At 36.6% G+C, this 20,005-nt stretch overlaps 1 protein-coding gene across 9 annotated transcripts in view; it reads right to left on the reverse strand.

The window, feature by feature from the left end:
• Window positions 1-15,584: 15,584 nt before the first annotated feature.
• Window positions 15,585-20,005, reverse strand: part of LOC124298024 (venom metalloproteinase 3) — a 107,650-nt gene continuing 103,229 nt past the window's right edge. For 8 of the 9 annotated variants that reach the window (XM_046749574.1, XM_046749572.1, XM_046749570.1 and 5 more), the window contains one exon: window positions 15,585-18,640. In XM_046749574.1, the coding sequence (XP_046605530.1) occupies window positions 18,504-18,640 (137 nt within the window). In that variant the 3' untranslated portion in view covers window positions 15,585-18,503. The remainder of the gene's footprint in view (window positions 18,641-20,005) is intronic. The other variant, XM_046749575.1, reaches the window with a different exon arrangement.

Raw genomic sequence — 20,005 nt, forward strand, 5'->3', positions numbered from 1 at the left:
TCGTTCCACAACAACTGGCGGGTCACGCTCTTTACCCAATTTGGCATGATTCTATTGCATATTACGGCAATAATATTACCAGCTCGCCTTATTTCTAAGGTTCGCATATCTGGCTGAAATCTATCTGCGAATATTATGACAAAATTTTCCTGGTTTGCCAAGAGCTTCATCTGCAAAATCGAAATGTTGATATAATAGTTGAAATCATAGTGTTGATGAGGATTATTAATTGCGAGCGGTTGGTTTTTAACGGGATTTGTGTGGTTGGGTATGTCTTCTTGGAGTAGGGGAAGCGTGAGTTTTAAAATTTTTGGAGTTTATTCCTTAAGAAACTATTTGAGTTATAAGGCTTGGTACGGAAATTTCAAGTGTAACGTTCGGAAGCTTGAGGCGTTAAGTAGAAAGAGACAAATATATATGTAGCTGTAAGATTGAACGTGCAAAAGAATGAGATGGGATATATTACAAAGCGTATCCTATACTCGGGGTCTCCTCTTTGTGCGGTGCTTCGTAGTCTGACTGTATAGTTCACTACCTCTGGGCTGAGAGTTGAATGTGTGCGTATGTTTGTACGTGTGTTGTGTGCGTGCGCATTACGAAGTTCTGCCGCAACTTGTACGTTGCTGCTGAGTACAGGGTATGCATGCTTAGTGCATCCTAGATTATCGCCTGGTAGGTGGAATATATCTGCATTTGTTCGGATTAAGTTATAGACATTTTCTTTTTCCTCGGCGTTTAAGTGTTCTAATCTCAATAAGGATTCCAGAAGCTTGACCCTGGCTTTAGCTAAGTTATGAGAATTTTGGACCATAAATAATCGTTTTATTTTCGGGATACTTATTCCATTAGATCGATTTGTGTTTTGTGTAGAGATATTCCGTGGGATTGCGCGCGTTGTCTTCCTTCTGTACTCGTCTCCGATTTTTTTCATATAGGGCATAAATTTGCGGATTCGCGTGGATTTCTTTATTTCTTGTCTTCTTTTATATTTATTTGTCTCTCGGTTTTCATTGTATTGATTTGCCTTTTCTTTAAATATCGACGTGCGTTCGTTTATTACAGCCTTGTTCGCGGTGTCGGTAATATACTGTCCTATTAGTTTGATTTTATTTAATTCATTCGTTGGGGTTTTAATTGATTCGCTCAGGTTCACTATAGAATTATCATTTCTTATGGATTCTTCGGATTCGTCGGAATTATTTTTACGCTTATTGCTCGTAGTTTCATTTTCATATTTCGTGGATTCATTGGGTTCACTTGGTATTATCGTAGTTTCATTATTATTTTTCATGGATTTATCATTATCTTTCATAGGCTCATTGGATTCACTTGGATTTATCGCAGATTCGTCGTTATTTTTCACGGATTCATTGGAATATCTCGTAGATTTATCATCGTTTTTCACAAATTCATTAGATTCACTTTGTATTAACGTAGATTTATTATTATTTCTCATGGATTTATCATTATCTTTCGTAGATTCGTCGGATTCACGTGGATTTATCGCATATTCATCATTAATTTTCATAGATTTATAGGAATATTTCGTAGATTCATTATCGTTTTTCACAGATTCATTGGATTCATTTGGATTTATCGCATTTTCGTCATTATTTTTCATCGATTTATCGTTTTTCACAAATTCATTAGATTCACTTTGATTTATCGCAGATTCGTCGTTATTTTTCACGGATTCATTGGAATATCTCGTAGATTTATCATCGTTTTTCACAAATTCATTAGATTCACTTTGTATTAACGTAGATTTATTATTATTTCTCATGGATTTATCATTATCTTTCGTAGATTCGTCGGATTCACGTGGATTTATCGCATATTCATCATTAATTTTCATAGATTTATAGGAATATTTCGTAGATTCATTATCGTTTTTCACAGATTCATTGGATTCATTTGGATTTATCGCATTTTCGTCATTATTTTTCATCGATTTATCGTTTTTCACAAATTCATTAGATTCACTTTGATTTATCGCAGATTCGTCGTTATTTTTCATGGATTTATAGGAATATTTCGTAGATTTATTATCGTTTCTCACAGATTCATTGGATTTATTTTGATTTATCGCAGATTCGTCATTATTTTTCATAGATTTATAGGAATATTTCGTAGATTTATTATCGTTTCTCGCAGATTCATTGGATTCACTTGGATTTATCGCAGATTCGTCGTCATTTTTCATGGATTTATTAGAATTTTTCGTAGATTTATCGTCATTTTTCACAGATTCATTGGATTCACTTTGATTTATCGCATTTTCGTCATTATTTTTCACGGATTTATTAGAATTTTTCGTAGATTTATCATCATTTTTCACAGATTCATTGGATTCACTTTGATTTATCGCATTTTCGTCGTTATTTTTCATCGATTTATTGAAATATTTTGTAGATTTATTATCATTTTTCACAGATTCATTGGAATATTTCGTAGATTTATTATCGTTTTTCACAGATTCATTGGATTCACTTTGATTTATCGCATATTCATCATTATTTTTCATAGATTTATAGGAATATTTCGTAGATTTATTATCGTTTCTCGCAGATTCATTGGATTCACTTGGATTTATCGCAGGTTCGTCGTCATTTTTCATGGATTTATTAGAATTTTTCGTAGATTTATCATCATTTTTCACAGATTCATTGGATTCACTTTGATTTATCGCATTTTCGTCATTATTTTTCACGGATTTATTAGAATTTTTCGTAGACTTATCATCATTTTTCACAGATTCATTGGATTCACTTTGATTTATCGCATTTTCGTCATTATTTTTCATCGATTTATTAGAATTTTTCGTAGACTTATCATCATTTTTCACAGATTCATTGGATTCACTTTGATTTATCGTATTTTCGTCATTATTTTTCATCGATTTATTGGAATATTTCGTAGATTTATTATCATTTCTCACGGATTCATTGGATTCACTTTGATTTATCGCAGATTCGTCGTTATTCTTCACGGATTCATTGGAATATTTCGTAGATTTATTATCGTTTTTCACAAATTCATTAGATTCACTTTGTATTAACGTAGATTCATTATTATTTCTCATGGATTTATTATTATCTTTCATAGATTCATCGGATTCACTTGGATTTATCGCAGATTCGTCGTCATTTTTCATGGATTTATTGGAATATTTCGTAGATTCGTCGGATTCATTGTCGTATTTCATACATTCGTCGGGATATATTTGATATTTCGTGGGCATATTCTTATAACTAACGGTTGCTTTTGCATTCTCACTTTTGATTTTAAAATTTTGGGTATCTGATTTTAAGGAGTCCTCTGTTTCACTTATTTCTTCCAGGATTTGCGGTGGAATCCTCAGTCTTACTTCCGAGTCTGACGTATTAATTGCATAAAGGTACGCTTTATCATCTCGGTTTGTCACTAACGCGTTCCCTATGTAGACGTTGTCACCTGCGTCTATGAGAGGTACGTACCCTTCGGTTAACTCAGTTTTTTCGAGATTGATACGGATGCCAAGCCGTGTCCTCGATGGAATTACGATAACATCTTCCGGATTTTCGACCTTTTCCTTTCCTTTAAGAGGTTCGGAAATTTCCGCCGTTAAATCGGATTTTGTATAACCGACACACCCATTAGATTCTACATCCAGGAGCGGTAAAACCTCGGTGCCTAGTTCGGTCTCCGCGAGTTTGTCGCAGTTGCCAGTCTGCGCTCTATACGGAGTCGTTTTTTCCTGCTGGTTTAGGAATGGGATTTGTACGTTACCGAATTCTAATGTGCCCTTATCGAAATTTATCTGAGCTCGATTTTCATTGAAGAACTGGGATCCTATTATTCCGTCCTGTGGGATTGGTAAATTTTCCGGAACTATATGGAATTGAGCTTCGGTTCCTATTACGTTTATGGGAACTTCTCCCATAGTTTCTACGCACGCGGGGACTATTCCGCTAAGATTAAATTTCTTTTGTTCGTTTATTTCGATTTCTGACCTTACACAGTTATTTTTTATAATGTTCAAGTCGGAGCCTGTATCCAACATGAAAGTACTCGGATTTTGTAATTCGCTCGCTTCTAATTTGATCGTGGGGATTATACTCTCTGGATTTATGATCGTATTGATTGATTTGTCATCGGAATTTTGAGGCGGATCTATAATTATTTGTTCCATATCGCTTGTAGCCAACGTCGCTAGTTTTCTATCGGTACGCCCTGTATAATAGATAAGGTGCGGTTGGGTATTTTGAGAGCCTCCGAGGTCGCACCGTCGTTCGGCAGGCTCTCCCCGTTTCCCGAAAATGAGACTCGATTTTCTCGCGGTATTTGATTTGATCTATCATTTCGCTGTTTAATTGGACATTCGCTGATTGAGTGACCGTAATTTCTGCAATATCGACAGTTTTCGCGTGGTTGTTCTGTCTGGTATTCGTCAGGTCGGTTCGAATTGTAGGGCTGATAATTTGTTTGCGGGGTATAACGTGTTTGTCTAAATATTTGATTATCGTCGTACTGATTTTGACGCTGGTTTCCCTGTCTGAAATTTGGTTGTGACCTCTGTGGGCTAGGGTCCCTTGGATAAGTTCTTCCGCGGTACGAGTTATTGCTGGGATAAATGTTTCCGCGGTATTGATTGTTCCCTTGATAGCGATTTTCGCGATACTGATTATTTCTAGGATAACCTTGTTGATTAGGGGAGTTCGACCTTCGATTACTGTAATTGTCTTGGTTACTAAAATTCGGAAGTCCCTGTTGCCGATTGGGACGATTTTCTCTTGAATCGTAACCGGGTTGCGGTTGGTAATTTATTTGACGATTTTGATATTTCGGAAATTGATTTCTCGAGTTAGTATTATTTTGAAGTTGGTAGGTGTTCGAGTTACGTCGGGGATCCGAATAAGTATCTCTCGAATTATAATTATTCCGATAGTCTGCTCGATTACCTTGGATGACATAAGTTTGATTCCGAGGTTTACGGTGGTCGTAATAGCTTTTATCCGAATTGTATGTGCAATCGTATTTATCGTGGTCGTTTGCTCCACATACAACGCAATTATATGGTTGAAACATCGCGTAATTTATTGTAGCGTCCTGAATTGTGCTAGGTTGATCTCCTCGTCTGAGTTGGATTTTAATTTTCTCCTGTTTTTCTATTTTCATAGCCGCGTCGACCAGTTCTTTCAGAGTACCGGGTATTGTGGGGATTTTTCCGTCGATTTCAGGTCTTAATCCGCGCAGAAAAGCGGCTTTGCCGTCCGCTTCGGTATTTCGCGTAAAAATTTCGAAATCGTCTGTACGTTGTTCTTGCAAGAATGCCTGTCTTATATTTTCCATCGCTTCGCGTACCCTTGAGGCGTACGTCACGACGTCTTCATTCTGTCTTTGGAAAATTTTCCCTAGTTCACCCTGACACAGATTAACGGATTTCGCTGGTCCATAAAGCTCATTTATTCGCGCGGTTAATTCGTCTATGGTGTCGAACCGTTCGTTCTCGATCACACGTCGAGCTACTCCCTTGATTTTATTACGTATTATTCGCGCGAGGCTTAATTCAACTTGAGGCGGGACCATTTCGCGTGCATCCTTGCATCCCTGCACAAAACTTCTAACCTGGGACGGATTGCCGTCAAACACTGGGACTGCCTCTAAGGCATCCTTAATTGAGATATAATGATAAGTCGGTGCGGGTAAGGCGGTTGCGCCTGTACTTGCAACGGGTTCGCTCACCATTTTAAATTCCTGAGGAATCTTAATATGTGTTTGGGATTGGTTTTCCGAATCAGGCGTTTGAATAAGTATTTGAGTGGGTTTTTCTGTTTTTCTCGAGTTCTCCGGAGAATTTTTATTCGTTGAATTAGAGTTTTGGCTGGAGATTTGCGACTGTTCAGGAGTTAGTCCTGAGGTTCCCGACGCGTTCGTCTCCACTAAATTTTCTAATTGTCCTTCGAATAATTGGGTGCCCTGCGTACTAACTTGTGATCTGAGTCGTCGGTCTGAAGGCGGACTATGTACTACGGCTGTGCGTTTTTTATCGGTAGGAGGGTCTTCCTTTCCCATTTAATGTTGGGATTGCACAATCTTTTGTTAATAAGGTTTATTTTAAATTTTAGATCCCGTGTCGGAGAAAAAGGAGGTAGGAATCGTTGGAAGTTTGAACGGGAGGTATTTAGAAAGAATTTTCGCCTTTTTCCTAATCTTTGCGTCTTCTTCGCTAATCGTTCTGGGTCGCGTTGGGGGCTCGAACAGCTTATTTCTTTCTTTTATTCGTTCTTCTGTATCTCCCTCGTAATAGCAAATATCTTCAGAAGTTCCGATGGTGTGGTTAGAATTCTGTGGTTTATTGAGATAAGGCTCCTTTACAGAGTCTGGGATTTCGTGCGGATCGCTTAATATAATCGGCTGAGTATATTGTTCCCAAAGCTTCGCTATGGTTCCGCGTTTTCCTCCGTTTATTTCGTTCGATTTCGGGAGCATTCGTTATGAGAACAAAGGGTATTTGTCAGAGATTTCGATCAAAGGTTGAAAACTTGGTTCGACAGGGTATTTCGATGAAAACGAGGGATCTCGGTGATACAAGGTCCCAGTAGTTGCGATATTGAAGAAATATTTGAATGGGAAATTTCCAGAGCGGATGGAAAAATTCTTGATTGACTCATTGATTTTTAGGATTTTGGCGAGTTAACGGGTATTAAAATTCGAGTTTGTTTAGTCATTTTATTAGACCGAGCGAGATTAGGATGATTTTCAGTTCGTGTCGGTGGCGCGCAAAAATTCCGCCGTCCGTCGGTCGCTACTCGCGTCACAAAAAGTTTTTCGCGATTATAACGTTTGGTTTCCCGGCCGATGCACCAGAAAATTTTTATATGATATGTGACGTCGGAACGGTACCTAGTGGAAATCTCCAGATGTTAGACACCGGAAACATTCACACGCAGCTACAGCCAGACTCACATCAGTAGTTTGGGTCACCAATTACCGATTAAGTATTGAAATACACCGGACAACGGGCATTCTGTCGCTCTAGTCGAACGAACCGAAGAGGGAGAAATTGTTGGATAAAAAGATTTAATTTGGCTTACCTTTTTGAGAATATTCTGGATGCGATGACTTGTAGATTGGTGAGAGGTTTTAGCGGAATAACTGACTTTAATATTTTTGGATATTTTGACTAAGTTTGGTTTATTTTATAAGTTTTGATATTTAAAAGTCACAAACGCAGAGTTACACAGTGTAAGATCTTAAACTTAGTATGACAAAAAATGGAGTTGAAGCTCGCTAAACTTTTGGGCAGAGTAACGTTGTATGAAAGTTTTAATGCAAAAGGCTAAAGGATTTTACCGCGAGACTGTACCGGAACTAGATGACGAATCTGGAGGTAGAAACACAAGAGAGCGATCGAGTGATCGGTCGCCCTTTTTATAGGGGTCGATCGTTGCGCAGAACGATCCCCCTCTCTAGTTTTTTGGTCACCTTTGCGCACCTCCCCTCTTTTTCTAGGAATTTCTAATTAGGTCACGACATCCTCGCGCATACACGCCCGTTATCTTAGTTCTTTAGCTATTACTATATCGTAGGTTTTTACGTATGGTGTATCGCTGTTTGGTGCGGTGGTGTAGGTGCGTGGACTTGGTTCCGTAGTTCTCCGAACTGCGTGGGCTTTTCGTTGTGGCGCCAGCCCCCTTTGTGGCGCCAGCCCCTTTTGTGGCGCCAGCCCCCTTTCTGGCGCCCCTCAGCCACTTAACTTCCTCCTGCCTACCTCTTAATGTTTTTGCTATCTTGTTCGTTACAAAGCCCATATTTCATTCTGGTTACCTGTCGTTTGTTAGTTTTATAGCTATATCTATATAGAATTACATATGTATTATAGTCGACTACTGTCGTTGTTAACCTGGAGTACAATAGCAATTGTTTATGAACATAGTTTGTTATTTGTTTAACATTATTAGAATCGCGCTGCTGCGAATATCCTTAGTTGTTTGTGTTATAATTATCTTAACAGATTTAGAGTATTTAGTAATTTGATGATTCATAGCTTTAGAGCAGGTTTACATGTGTGCTTTTGTATATGATTCCCTTCTGTGGTTGTTAATTCTTATATTGATATAAATCGGCTTGGAAGCTTCTAGAACGTTTTCGTTTCGTCGGTAAGTTTCCTAATGTATTCTCTAGGTAAGGCTCTGTATGGTTCCACATTGGAGATCTGCATTGCCTTCAAAACGTAGCGCGTGTTGCCTACAATACGGCGTTGCGGAATAAGGTATAGTTCATGCTGGGTAATTAGCATTCACGGTTTGATGGTTTTGCAGTCTCTGGTTTTGTGGGTTATTGCAGCAGTGCTATCTTTACATTATATTGGTTATGCGTTTATCTATGGTTTTACAGTCTTCTATACTCCAGGCTATATAGTAAAGCGTATATTGCTTATAGTATAGCTCTCAGCTCCAAATGCACAAATGGCATTGTTGAGTGCTATATAATAATTGGGTATAATTGTGTTAGTTAATTATAGTGTTAATATGATATATAATAACGCATAATAGTATTATAGTTCTCTGTAGTACGAAGATCTCGTAACATGGTTTTTAAGCCTTGGCTAGTGAATTTCATAGTTATTTCCATCTAGGGATATTCCAAATAGTTAGACAGTTGTTTTAATTTCTTATGGTTACAAGATTCTCGTACTTCGAGTTTGGTTAGTTGATAAAAGTAACATGCAGTAATAATAGTCGATAAAACATACGGACGTTCCGGTCGGATGTTACAAGGGAACTGTGGCAGTTCAGTAATAGTATATTTTGAATTTTATGACTAGCGGTTGGTGATATTTACTGGTCATTTACTGCCAAAGTCAGAGAGAAACCTCAATTGGCAGGTAAAAATAAAATCCACATTTCAGAATAAGCTGCCGCTATAATGCTCTTCCCTACCAGCAATTCTGGCATTTACTTTACCGATAGAATCAGCTCATACCCCCTCAATTGGTCGCCTTTCGTTTACAGCATTTGCCGCTGCGTTCGTGCTTGTCGCTCAAGGACCCTAGATTATACAGGTCAAGGCAGGCGTGGGAAAAAAAAATTAGTGAGAATGCGCCAAATGTTTCGTATGACAATGGTTGCTTTCTATTTAGAGCACAATATGACACGTGTAAACATTTCTGGTCCATTCCTTTGCCCGGATTGGTCGCTTACAATAGAAATTTGTACACTGTGTCACACTGTGCTCTAAATGGAAAGCACCCGCTGTGGTTCTGATTCCCGACTTGTCACAATGATTAACCTCAAAATATATACGTGCTTCTATTTATTTCGTGAACGTCAGGGCACTAAGGACGTAACTCGTTAATGCTTAACCACAAAAAATTGAGCAAGATTGGTCAAAACCACGGGCTTATAGACAGGTCTGGGCATTCCGGCTGTAAAACCGTGCTCGAAAATGAAGCCGATGTTGTGAATTTTCGCCGCTAGCGCTAGTGAGGGAGAGGCCTACTTAGTCCGTGTTCGTCAATTGACTGACAGTACAGAAAATTCGCTAGGACAGAGTCAGAGCTATTCAAGAACTTGGAAGTGCAAAAGAGATAAAAGATTGCTGACAGTACTGTCAGTCAATTTTCGAACAAGGCCTTAGTACGCATACACCGGCCTTGGAGATTGCAGCGCTCCGGTCTTTGGTGCACAAATTGAGAAACACTGGCTTCAAGACGGTCACGCTGCGTTATATAGGAATGGGCTTGGAGTGCCCAGACCTGTCTATAAGACCGTAGTCAAAACCAAAAAGGCTAGAGACAGGAGAACGAACTCGGGTGGTGGGGGTAGTTCCGTTATGACCGCTGCCTGGCGTCGTTGCTAACCGTAGCATACATGCGCAGTTTGGTACTGCGCAGTCAAGTAATTCGAGTCCCCCCGTGGTCTCCCGTCTCTCCTTGCGCTTCGTTCTTGCTTGCTCGTACGATTTAAGGTTGCGTGTATGCACGACGCGCGTGACGCGGGCGACGCAGGCCAGAAACAGAATGAATGTAAAGGTGCGCAGTATCGGAGTGCGCATGTACCCTACGGTTAGCAGCGACGCCAGTCGGCGGTCATATATGGGCCCACCTCAAACTCGCATTACAATAGGAGTTCGGTCACCTGTTCTCTAGCCTTCTTGTTCAAAACTGGTTAATGCGGTAATGTAAGTTTGATATTTTTTGGGCGAACGCGCATAGAACACTTTTGCCCACGTTAAAGTAAGAAAAACTGGAACACGCGTGTCTTGACCTTCCTAATCTAGGGACCTTGCAAATTGCCCGCAGCTGTAGCGCTAAACAGCGTGCCGTGGTTGAAAGCAGTACTAAACAGCGAACCTGCCGGCTTCTAGGCCCTGGTCACCACCCTGGCTGTAGTAGCACCTCCGCGGTGCACGCGGCAGTGAATAAAAAGCACGGTCTTACATACTGGTCTGGCAACGAAGGTAGTGGGGGTGGTTCATTTCACGGCCGGTCATTTATCTCACTTTGTGGCCGCCAGGCCGGCGTTGTGATCGAGGGATGGATAATCAACGCGTGAGCAATGCAGCGCCAACGTAATAATAATTTTCATCCCTACCATTCCTACCCCACGTACATCCCTAGATAATAGTACCGCGACATGGCTATTTCAAACACTAAAAACCACGCACAGCAAGAGAATCACGCCGCTCTGTAGAAAATTGGCTTTGTTGCCAGACCTGTATGTAAGACTGTGTAAGACCGTGACAAAAAGCGGGGAAAACTTAAATTGCTGTTATTATTTGTTATATCTATAACATACTGCAGGCATTTGATGAGTGAATAATATGTTGGAATAAGTTTAAAAAGCAATGTGGGCTGGACAATCTAACCTACTCATTCAGTAGTAGGATCACGAACTCAGGTTAGTACTAATTATACGATCGTAAAGTATGCACTACTGCTCTAACCTGAGGTAACCTAACCTATTACAACCTAATCATTACTAAACTCGCCTTCTAAATTAGCGAGCAGTAACAGGAAACATTTAGAAATATTACTCACAGCTGACGATACTCAAATGTTGAGAAAATCGCGTAGAGCAATAACAAAAATTGATTAATTTTCGGAACTTTTGTCGCATGTTGTGAACTTGCGACAAAGGAGGCAAGTTTTTTTAAAACATTACCGACTTATGTAGCAATTTCAAGCGCTATTTCATTGGTTGAAAATTGGTGCGTACCAGTGATTCTACAGTTATTGATATTGATTTTAAACTGATTGATTGAAAATAATAACGAACAGATTGAACATGAAATTTTTTAATTTTATTCATTTTACTCACTTATATGTATACGACACTATGTTGCTTTATTTATTGCTTTTACATTACTACCTACATTAGACTGGTTAAAACAAAATCGAAAATTTTTTTTTCAATGTCACATGTTTAACCGTTAGAGGGCTAGCATTGTTCCCTTGAAATTCGATATTTTTTAGAGGTTTCATTTATGTATATAAATAGTCAATATGTCCGGCAGAGTTTCCGAGTTATATACTGACACCTAAAAGAGCCAGGCTGGCTCTTTGAAGGTTAATAGTTATAGGAAGGGGAAGTAAGATGCCTGTTATGATTTTATCCCTTAATATTAATATTTACTGATTCCTGAATGCAATTTTTCATTTTCCATCTAGTTAACATGAGAAAATAATTTTAGTTATTTCTAAATTTTGTAGGGCAGTAACAAAGCAAGGTACATAAATGTCTAATGCATATTTTTGGGGGTATTTAATGCTCTACAAAAACGGGCCTGTATAATTTTTTGATGACTAAACTCTTTTAAAATTTATTTAAGGTTAAAGTTGAAACTATTCTAAAAATTCACTTTATTCGAGATTAACAGCAAAAATACCAGATATATCACAAAATACTGTAGATTTGTTTTGTATAGTATTTCAGTCGATATCAAATCATGATATTCAATTAATTTTCAACTTGAGCAAATATATTTTTTGCTAGGAAAGGTGCTTTTAAAGTGGAGTTACATATATTACACATTATTACTCGTAATAATTATAAAATAAATTTACTTAAGTTGGAAATCAATCGAATGACATGATTTTACAGCTATTGAAATGTTTTACAAAAGCAAAAAACAAATATTTTGTGATAAGTTTAATATTTTCGCTGTTAATCTCGAAAAAAGTAAAGTTATACATAATTTCAACTTTAACCTTGAACAAATTTTGAAAGAATTGAGTTATAAAAAAATTGCATTAGCACTTTTTGTAGAGCATTAAATTCCCTACAAAAATATATATATCAGACATTGATGTGCATTGTCTCGGTAGTGAGCTAAAAAATTCAGAAATAACTCAAATTATTTTCTCATGTTAACTAAATAGAAAATCGCGTTCAGGAACTACTAAATATTAATATTAAGGGCTCAAATTATAACAGGCGTTTTATTTCCTCTTTCTGTGACTATTAACCCTTACAACCACACAGGGTAACTAGTGAAATTATTAGCCCCTCCAGTAATTTTTCAAAATAAATATACTTTTTGAATGATCGGCGGATACTGTTATTTTTTGATGGTAGTGGTATTGTTGTGCGGACAATCCTAAAATTTTAGCCTGTAATATTGAAAAATGGCAGAGTTATGAATTTTTTTGCTGATCAAAGCCATTTTTGCTGACTTTTCACATATGGGCTATTCCGCGTCAACCGGATCAGTCATCTCTCAGATATTTTTTTAATTTGGCATGTGGATTGTGTGTGAGGAGTTAGATTTTTGTGCCAAAGCGCGAATCTCATAATGCAAAATTCGATTTTTTATTAACAATAACAAATTAGACTCCCATTTTTTTCAAAAATTCATAACTTTGGCAAAAAATTAGATACAATATATATTTTTTTTTCAAATTACGCGGAAAGCTCCATAGAATTTAAAAAAAAATACGAAATGGTAAAAAAAAGTTGTTATCAATTGTTTATTTAACAATTAATTTTTCAAAGATTTTTAAAACAGTGACTGACACGATCAAAAAATTTTTTTTAAATTCTGACATGTTCCTTGAACTGTACTACAACCTGTGAATTAATTCCAGAGGGGTGTTTTTCTTCGTTTTTGAGTAAAAAATCATTAAAGGTGTCGATGCGCGTGAAATTGCGGCGCGCCGAGTCTCTACGTAATGGCGGGCGGCCGGTTGCCGTCCACCGCTACCCCGCGGTGGCGTCGCAGCGTTATTTTAGAGTCATTTTCACGATGTAGGACATGATTGAAAAATCTGAAAAAAATACTGTACCTTCACAAGGCCTGCTCAAAGCGATAAGTGAAGTTTCAAGAATGTGTTTTTATTTTAAAATAAGTAGCAAGTTATGTAATTATTATCATTTATGTGCACTCTCATGGTGTGTATTTCGAATCTCTGTAATAAAAAAACGGTGAAAAACACATTCCTGAAACTACACTTATCGCTTTGAGCAGGCCTTGTGAAGGTACAGTATTTTTTTCAGATTTTTCAATCATGTCCTACATCGTGAAAATGACTCTAAAATAACGCTGCGACGCCACCGCGGGGTAGCGGTGGACGGCAACCGGCCGCCCGCCATTACGTAGAGACTCGGCGCGCCGCAATTTCACGCGCATCGACACCTTTAATGATTTTTTACTCAAAAACGAAGAAAAACACCCCTCTGGAATTAATTCACAGGTTGTAGTACAGTTCAAGGAACATGTCAGAATTTAAAAAAATTTTTTGATCGTGTCAGTCACTGTTTTAAAAATCTTTGAAAAATTAATTGTTAAATAAACAATTGATAACAACTTTTTTTTACCATTTCGTATTTTTTTTTAAATTCTATGGAGCTTTCCGCGTAATTTGAAAAAAAAATATATATTGTATCTAATTTTTTGCCAAAGTTATGAATTTTTGAAAAAAATGGGAGTCTAATTTGTTATTGTTAATAAAAAATCGAATTTTGCATTATGAGATTCGCGCTTTGGCACAAAAATCTAACTCCTCACACACAATCCACATGCCAAATTAAAAAAATATCTGAGAGATGACTGATCCGGTTGACGCGGAATAGCCCATATATGACTAGTTTTTAGACAGCCATCTATAAATTGACCGATAAAAATCATTAGAAACGTTGAAGAACTCTTCAACAAACATGAAACAATTGGTTCGAAGTCTTAAAACACCCATATATATGTCTTGTACAACCAGGTTTTTTAGCGTGGGGTAATGAGTTATCCCATGTGACCGCTAAAGGTTAAACATGTCACACTGGAAAAGAAAAATAGTCGATTTTTTTTAACTAGTCCAATCTACATATGTTTATACGGCATTATTCTTACATATGTATTACGGTATTCAATTATAGTACAATGCTAATAAAATTAATGCACTTCTGTCATTGAAAACTGTAAATTCGTTTGAACACATGATCATGTTTTAATTCAGGGTTTCAGAAAATACTTCCCTACCGTTTTCAAGTTTACTAATGCTACAGGTAATTTTTAAGGTGCTTAGAAATCAGACATCTCGCTGATCTTTCCATAGAACATTCAAACGAAAATTCCCAAATATATGAATAAAATTAAATTATATACAATTGACTTCTAGTTTTTTGTTAAACTCTCCAAACAGGCTGATTTCCACACACTCCTATGTCCTTTTAACAAATTTTCTTACACTTGAATGTTCAATTGTTCATAAAATAGGTAACTGTTAAGTGAATAAAATTCACTTACTTCTGAAAATTCATTTCGGCAGATTTGAGCAAGAATTTTGATAATCATTTCAAAATATTGTTCGAAAGTTTTCATAATTTTAGTGTGATTGAAAATTCTCTTTCACAGTTATATGCATATGCTTGCAGCTGCATTTCAGAAAACTTAATTTTTAATGTTTCCTATATAATTTCGAATATTGTAAGAAACCTATCCCAGTTTTTCATAATGAGGTATTGTTAGAAAATACACAGAAACGGAAGAATTTCGATTTTTCAGCTTTGGGATACAGATGAATTTCTAAGAAATATTATTTTTTTTCTACAAATGGGTCTTTCTTTCACCTCGAATCTACTTGGTCAAAAATAGTTAGACTGACGAAAACTGAGAGTTTTCCAGATTTTCAATAAAAAAAAAAAAAAGAAGTGTGGAGAAAATCTGATTTCTTTTCAGAGACTTTGCAGAATTTTTTGAAATTATTCAGACATTAGAATAATTCTAACTTCTCCAAAAATAATGCAAAATTTTCGGCAGAACTATAAGAAAAAACATAATATATTTCGTAGAAATATGCAAAACAAAAAAAAATATGTGAATATTTTTCACCAGGGATTACACCTTTGGGGTATATCAACAGACACCAACAAACCGTTGTATTTGGTATATAAACTTTCAACTATCAAAATGTCTAATTTAAAACTAATTCAATATCTTTTTCATTGGGTGATTGTTTTCAGCAACAATAAAGAATTGTTTATATCATAATAATTGTGTAACCCTTTCTGCATGAAAAGTTCAAAGTCAACTGGTCAAAAACGGTCTAACGTTGTTAGTCTTGTAATACTATAAATTCGTTTGTAACCGGTGAATAATTTCAAATGAAATTTGGCCAACTCAGTTCTATATCCAAATTACAAAGGAGCATTATGTATAATTTTTACAACCCAGAATAGTCACACATCGAAAATCCAGGTACATATACAATGAGTTATTCAGTTTTACACTCATTAGTTGCTGACGATGAGACAATCTTTGATCCGAATGAAATATTCAAGTTTATTAAGATACTTCATGAAAGAACTTAAATCTTTCCCACGTAATGATGAAGCTGAGCTAGTAGCCAGAGTTAGCAGCGCAACGTGTCAAATTTTTTGGAAATAGAAAAATGCAGTTCAGTTTTATTCTGGTAATTCTATAAAAGCATTAGGGGTTTACGGTATGTCACAAAATTTGGTCTTTCAGACTTCACTACCTTATGCGAAAGAACATTAGAACGTTTGGCTGCTAATTCTAGCTGTTAGTTTCATAATGTTCCACTGTAGTAATTACATATACGCGCAACTTTAATACTGATACATTCTCAGATACGTTCACAACACTGCATAACTTTCCACGGAGAGCCGGTCAACATTGAAAATTGGTCAGTTTTATTTTTATTTTCATCATTCATACATGTCAGCGCTTAATAAGAAGCCTAAATGGGGAAGCTTCATGAAAGTTTTTTATTTGATATTTTAGTAGTTGAGAAAGAAAAAAACTAGAACACGATTTTTCTTTTTTCATTTGTAACAACGTTGTAGCTGATACAGCAGGATAAAAAAGGTACTATGTGACTTCACCCTTGCTAAAGTACATCTACATATATAATATACAGTGAAAACAGCGAAAACAGCAAAATTCAGTTGCATTTAACTTTTGCAAACATTATTGTTAACGGAAATGAAAAAAAATTACAATAATTTATATATACTCTACTTTATGCACACATAAAAAGTAGAATTTTTTTACACGAAACTTCCCTATTGACGTTCTTCTCTTTAAATCCCATCACCTGCGAATGTGTCTAGTAGATATTTAGATTCTTTGAATATATGTAAGGGAGACCAGGGCAAAGTAGGCAGCTCAGTAAAAAAAAAAAAACATCCAAAATTCGTTGATAACGTTATTCAATATAAAGTCTTTTCCTTATTTCATGAAACAATTCCTTCGTACCTCGACCAGTGCAAAAGATCACCTGGTCCAAAAGGAGTCGTCACATCTGAATAAATGCTATTGAACGTTCAGAAAAAGGATGTTCCAGAAGGTTTACTCGAACTTTTGCGTGTATTTCCAAATTTTCAACTCATGTTATTGAATCACAGAAATATAAAAATTACAAATTAAATGTTAATACGGGAGAACAAATATTAAATTGACATAATGTTAAAATAACACGAATATTGAGTGGGCCTCACTGGAGTACAAAATGGTCGAGATTATAAAAAATTTCACGATATATGTAAAAGATTCTTAATTAAAACCATAAATCAAAAATTTTCGAAGAATTTTTCTTTGCTGAGGTACCCACTTTGCACCGGTCTCTCGTATAATCAGGATATGAATTACATGTATCTATAAATAAAGTAACATACACATTCATTGTTTACTGAGCACCAAGCGATATATCAATGTAGAAACGGATAGGGATTCGTGGTATTTGGGATCGTAAGTGTGTCCCAGGATTGACCGACGCGTTTGTCACGAGGTTCAAGTCAGAGCCAGACGTCGACCGTTAAGGTCATGTAGCACCCCTTGCTTTACCGACCGAACAAACTCACTCTTTTTCTTCCTATATCAAATAAATAAATCTGTGGAAGGGTTCAAATTTCGGCGGTGCATCGCTCTTCTGTAGCGAAATTCAGGAAACTTACTCATATTCCGAAAATCGAAAAAATGTGTATTTTTTTGACACGCGTTACTAATCCCACATTTTCCGCCTTTCAGAGGCGAAAAAGTGCGTAGCGGCGATATTTTGCGCAATTCCGTAAAGAATAAGGAGTAAAATGAGCCATCGTGAGACTGTTTTCATGTGATATTGAGGTCGCCAGACAAGAACTAGGAATTATAGTAATTTCTTAAGTAAACGATGCTCTCACGATCAGCTTAACAATTTTTACCATCGAAATTGTTGTAATTCCTAGTTGTCGTCTAGCGACCTCAATATTGCATGAAAACAGTCTCACGATGGCCTCATTTTACTCTTCATTCTGTCCGGAATTGCGTAAAGTATCTCAACTATGCATTTTTTGGCCCCTGAAATGCGGGAAATGTGGGAATAGCAACGCGTAACAAAAAGCCACACATTTATTCGATGATTTTCGAGATATGAGTAACTTTCCGGAATCCGCTACAAAAGATTGATGCACCATCGAAATTTGAACCTTTTCCGTTCGTTTGTTTATTTATTTATAGGAAGAGAAATGGTGAGTTTGCTCGGTCGGTACAGACAGGAGTGTTACATGAACTTAAGTTCCCTAGCCGGGCGGTCATTGTCGTAGCATTGTCGCAGCTATAATGACCGCACGGCTAGGAAACTCAACATCCGTACGACGTGTGGCTTTGGTTCGAACAACGTGACAGCTACGCCAGTCAATCCTAGGACGGGCTTTGATCTAAAGTACCACGAATCTCTACCAATTTCCACATTGGCATATCGCTGGTTTTCAGGAAAGAATGAATAAACCTGTATACAATATCTTGTATATGATTAAATTTAACAAGACTTTTTTTTTTATAAAAAAATTACATATTATTATACACAGAAATAAATACTATCACACTCGTAGGAGTGGTGGAAAATCTGATTCACCCTTGAGATTGCATGCTATAATTTAGTTTTATTTTTTTGAAACGAATTACGAATTAAAAATAGACATATTATTCAATAGGTTTTGTCAACATAATTTAAAACAAAAAAAAAAAAAAAAAAAAAAAACAAAGGAAAAAACAAAAATCAATTGTCGATGAGTATCGAATCTTCGCTCTTAAGTAGCACAAAGAACTTTTAGTGATGCACAGCAACGTTTTTTCACAGATTGCAAATGGCACAGCCAAGTCCGCAGCCTGCCGATCAACTCTGCGCAGTCACCTCCCGAGTCTATGCATTCATCGCCGCTTGTTTCTGAAATAATTGAAATGATATTCATTTTTTATTTAAACACATTTACCAGATCGCAGCTGCGTATGAATACTCATTAAACTCATTTCAATATATGGTGTAAGCAATAAGTTGAATGGAGAAGAACGCCTTCACTGTCTCGTGGTGAAATGGCTGAAATAAACAGTAAAGTAAGAACAGAAATGAAGAGTGATACATATGTTAATATAGTCTGATATTGGATACAGCGTTTATTGAGTCTTCTGTATAACGCTGATATTTTCATTTTCCCTTAATTCAGTAAAGTAGTTGAAATTACATAGTACTAATAAGAGTTTAGATGAAGATTGCAAACGTGTTGGAAAAATTAGAATTAAAAACTCGTGGCTAATTGTTTATTATTTACGGTTTTGGTCGTCAAATGAAATTGGACTTATGATTACTTTCACGTATCGTGAACATGTTCCACGATTTCATCGAAATATTATAGGAAGACTTTGCATTGTAAATTTGTTATAAATTTAAAATTTTTCTAACAGTGTACACAAAGATTGATTAACAATCATTTCGATAGTGGCCCAACAAAAGAATGAACGCTTTGTTCACTTCTATCCAACTATCATTTTCCACTCTCGGGCCTGAGAAATCCGACCCTGCTGGAAAGTCGGTATTTTTGGGGGGAGAAGAGAACGAAATACGTATTTGCCCACTAAAAAAATTTTATAGCTATTTGTTATTTAAACATCATATGGAAACTTGAAAGAAACACCGCAATCAAGTTAGATGGAACAAAAAAATTGAAAGATCAACTAACGGATAATTAAGCTCGTCTGCTACTGCAGAACTCAGTGTGTAGTTTTGCAACCAATTTCGAAGTGGGAGGAATGGAGGTTGAAATTGACAAAAGACAATTTCGTATTCGTCACGCTTTTGCATATCACCTACTACTTTGCGAGCGTGCTGACCTAATCAATGGTTAAATTGTAAAATACCCAGTAGCATCAATGCTCGCTAATTAATCGCAAATTCAAATTTTCTTTTTTTTGGTACATATTAACTCTGTGGTGAAATTACTAAAAACATTATACAAAGCGATGTATTTTAAATGGCGAAATCAACCCTCCTTTCGCGATCCTATAATTGATTCCACTGGGAATAAAATTTCAATGCCGGGGCCCCGTACAACTACAAACAGCACTGATTGTGCATCATTATGTTTCCTATTATTTTTTAGAGATCCTTTATTTCTGAAATGAGTAAAGAATTGTTATTCGTGTTCAATGTCGTTGTTATATACATATAGATGTTGTGTTACAGCACGGAGAAAAATTGAATTTGTCAGAATGTAGCCAAAAGTAGCTGACACACAGAATGTTATAGGTGAGAATT

The sequence above is a fragment of the Neodiprion virginianus genome, chromosome 2 (assembly GCF_021901495.1).
Source record: "Neodiprion virginianus isolate iyNeoVirg1 chromosome 2, iyNeoVirg1.1, whole genome shotgun sequence".
NCBI classification, from domain to species: Eukaryota; Metazoa; Arthropoda; class Insecta; order Hymenoptera; family Diprionidae; genus Neodiprion; species Neodiprion virginianus.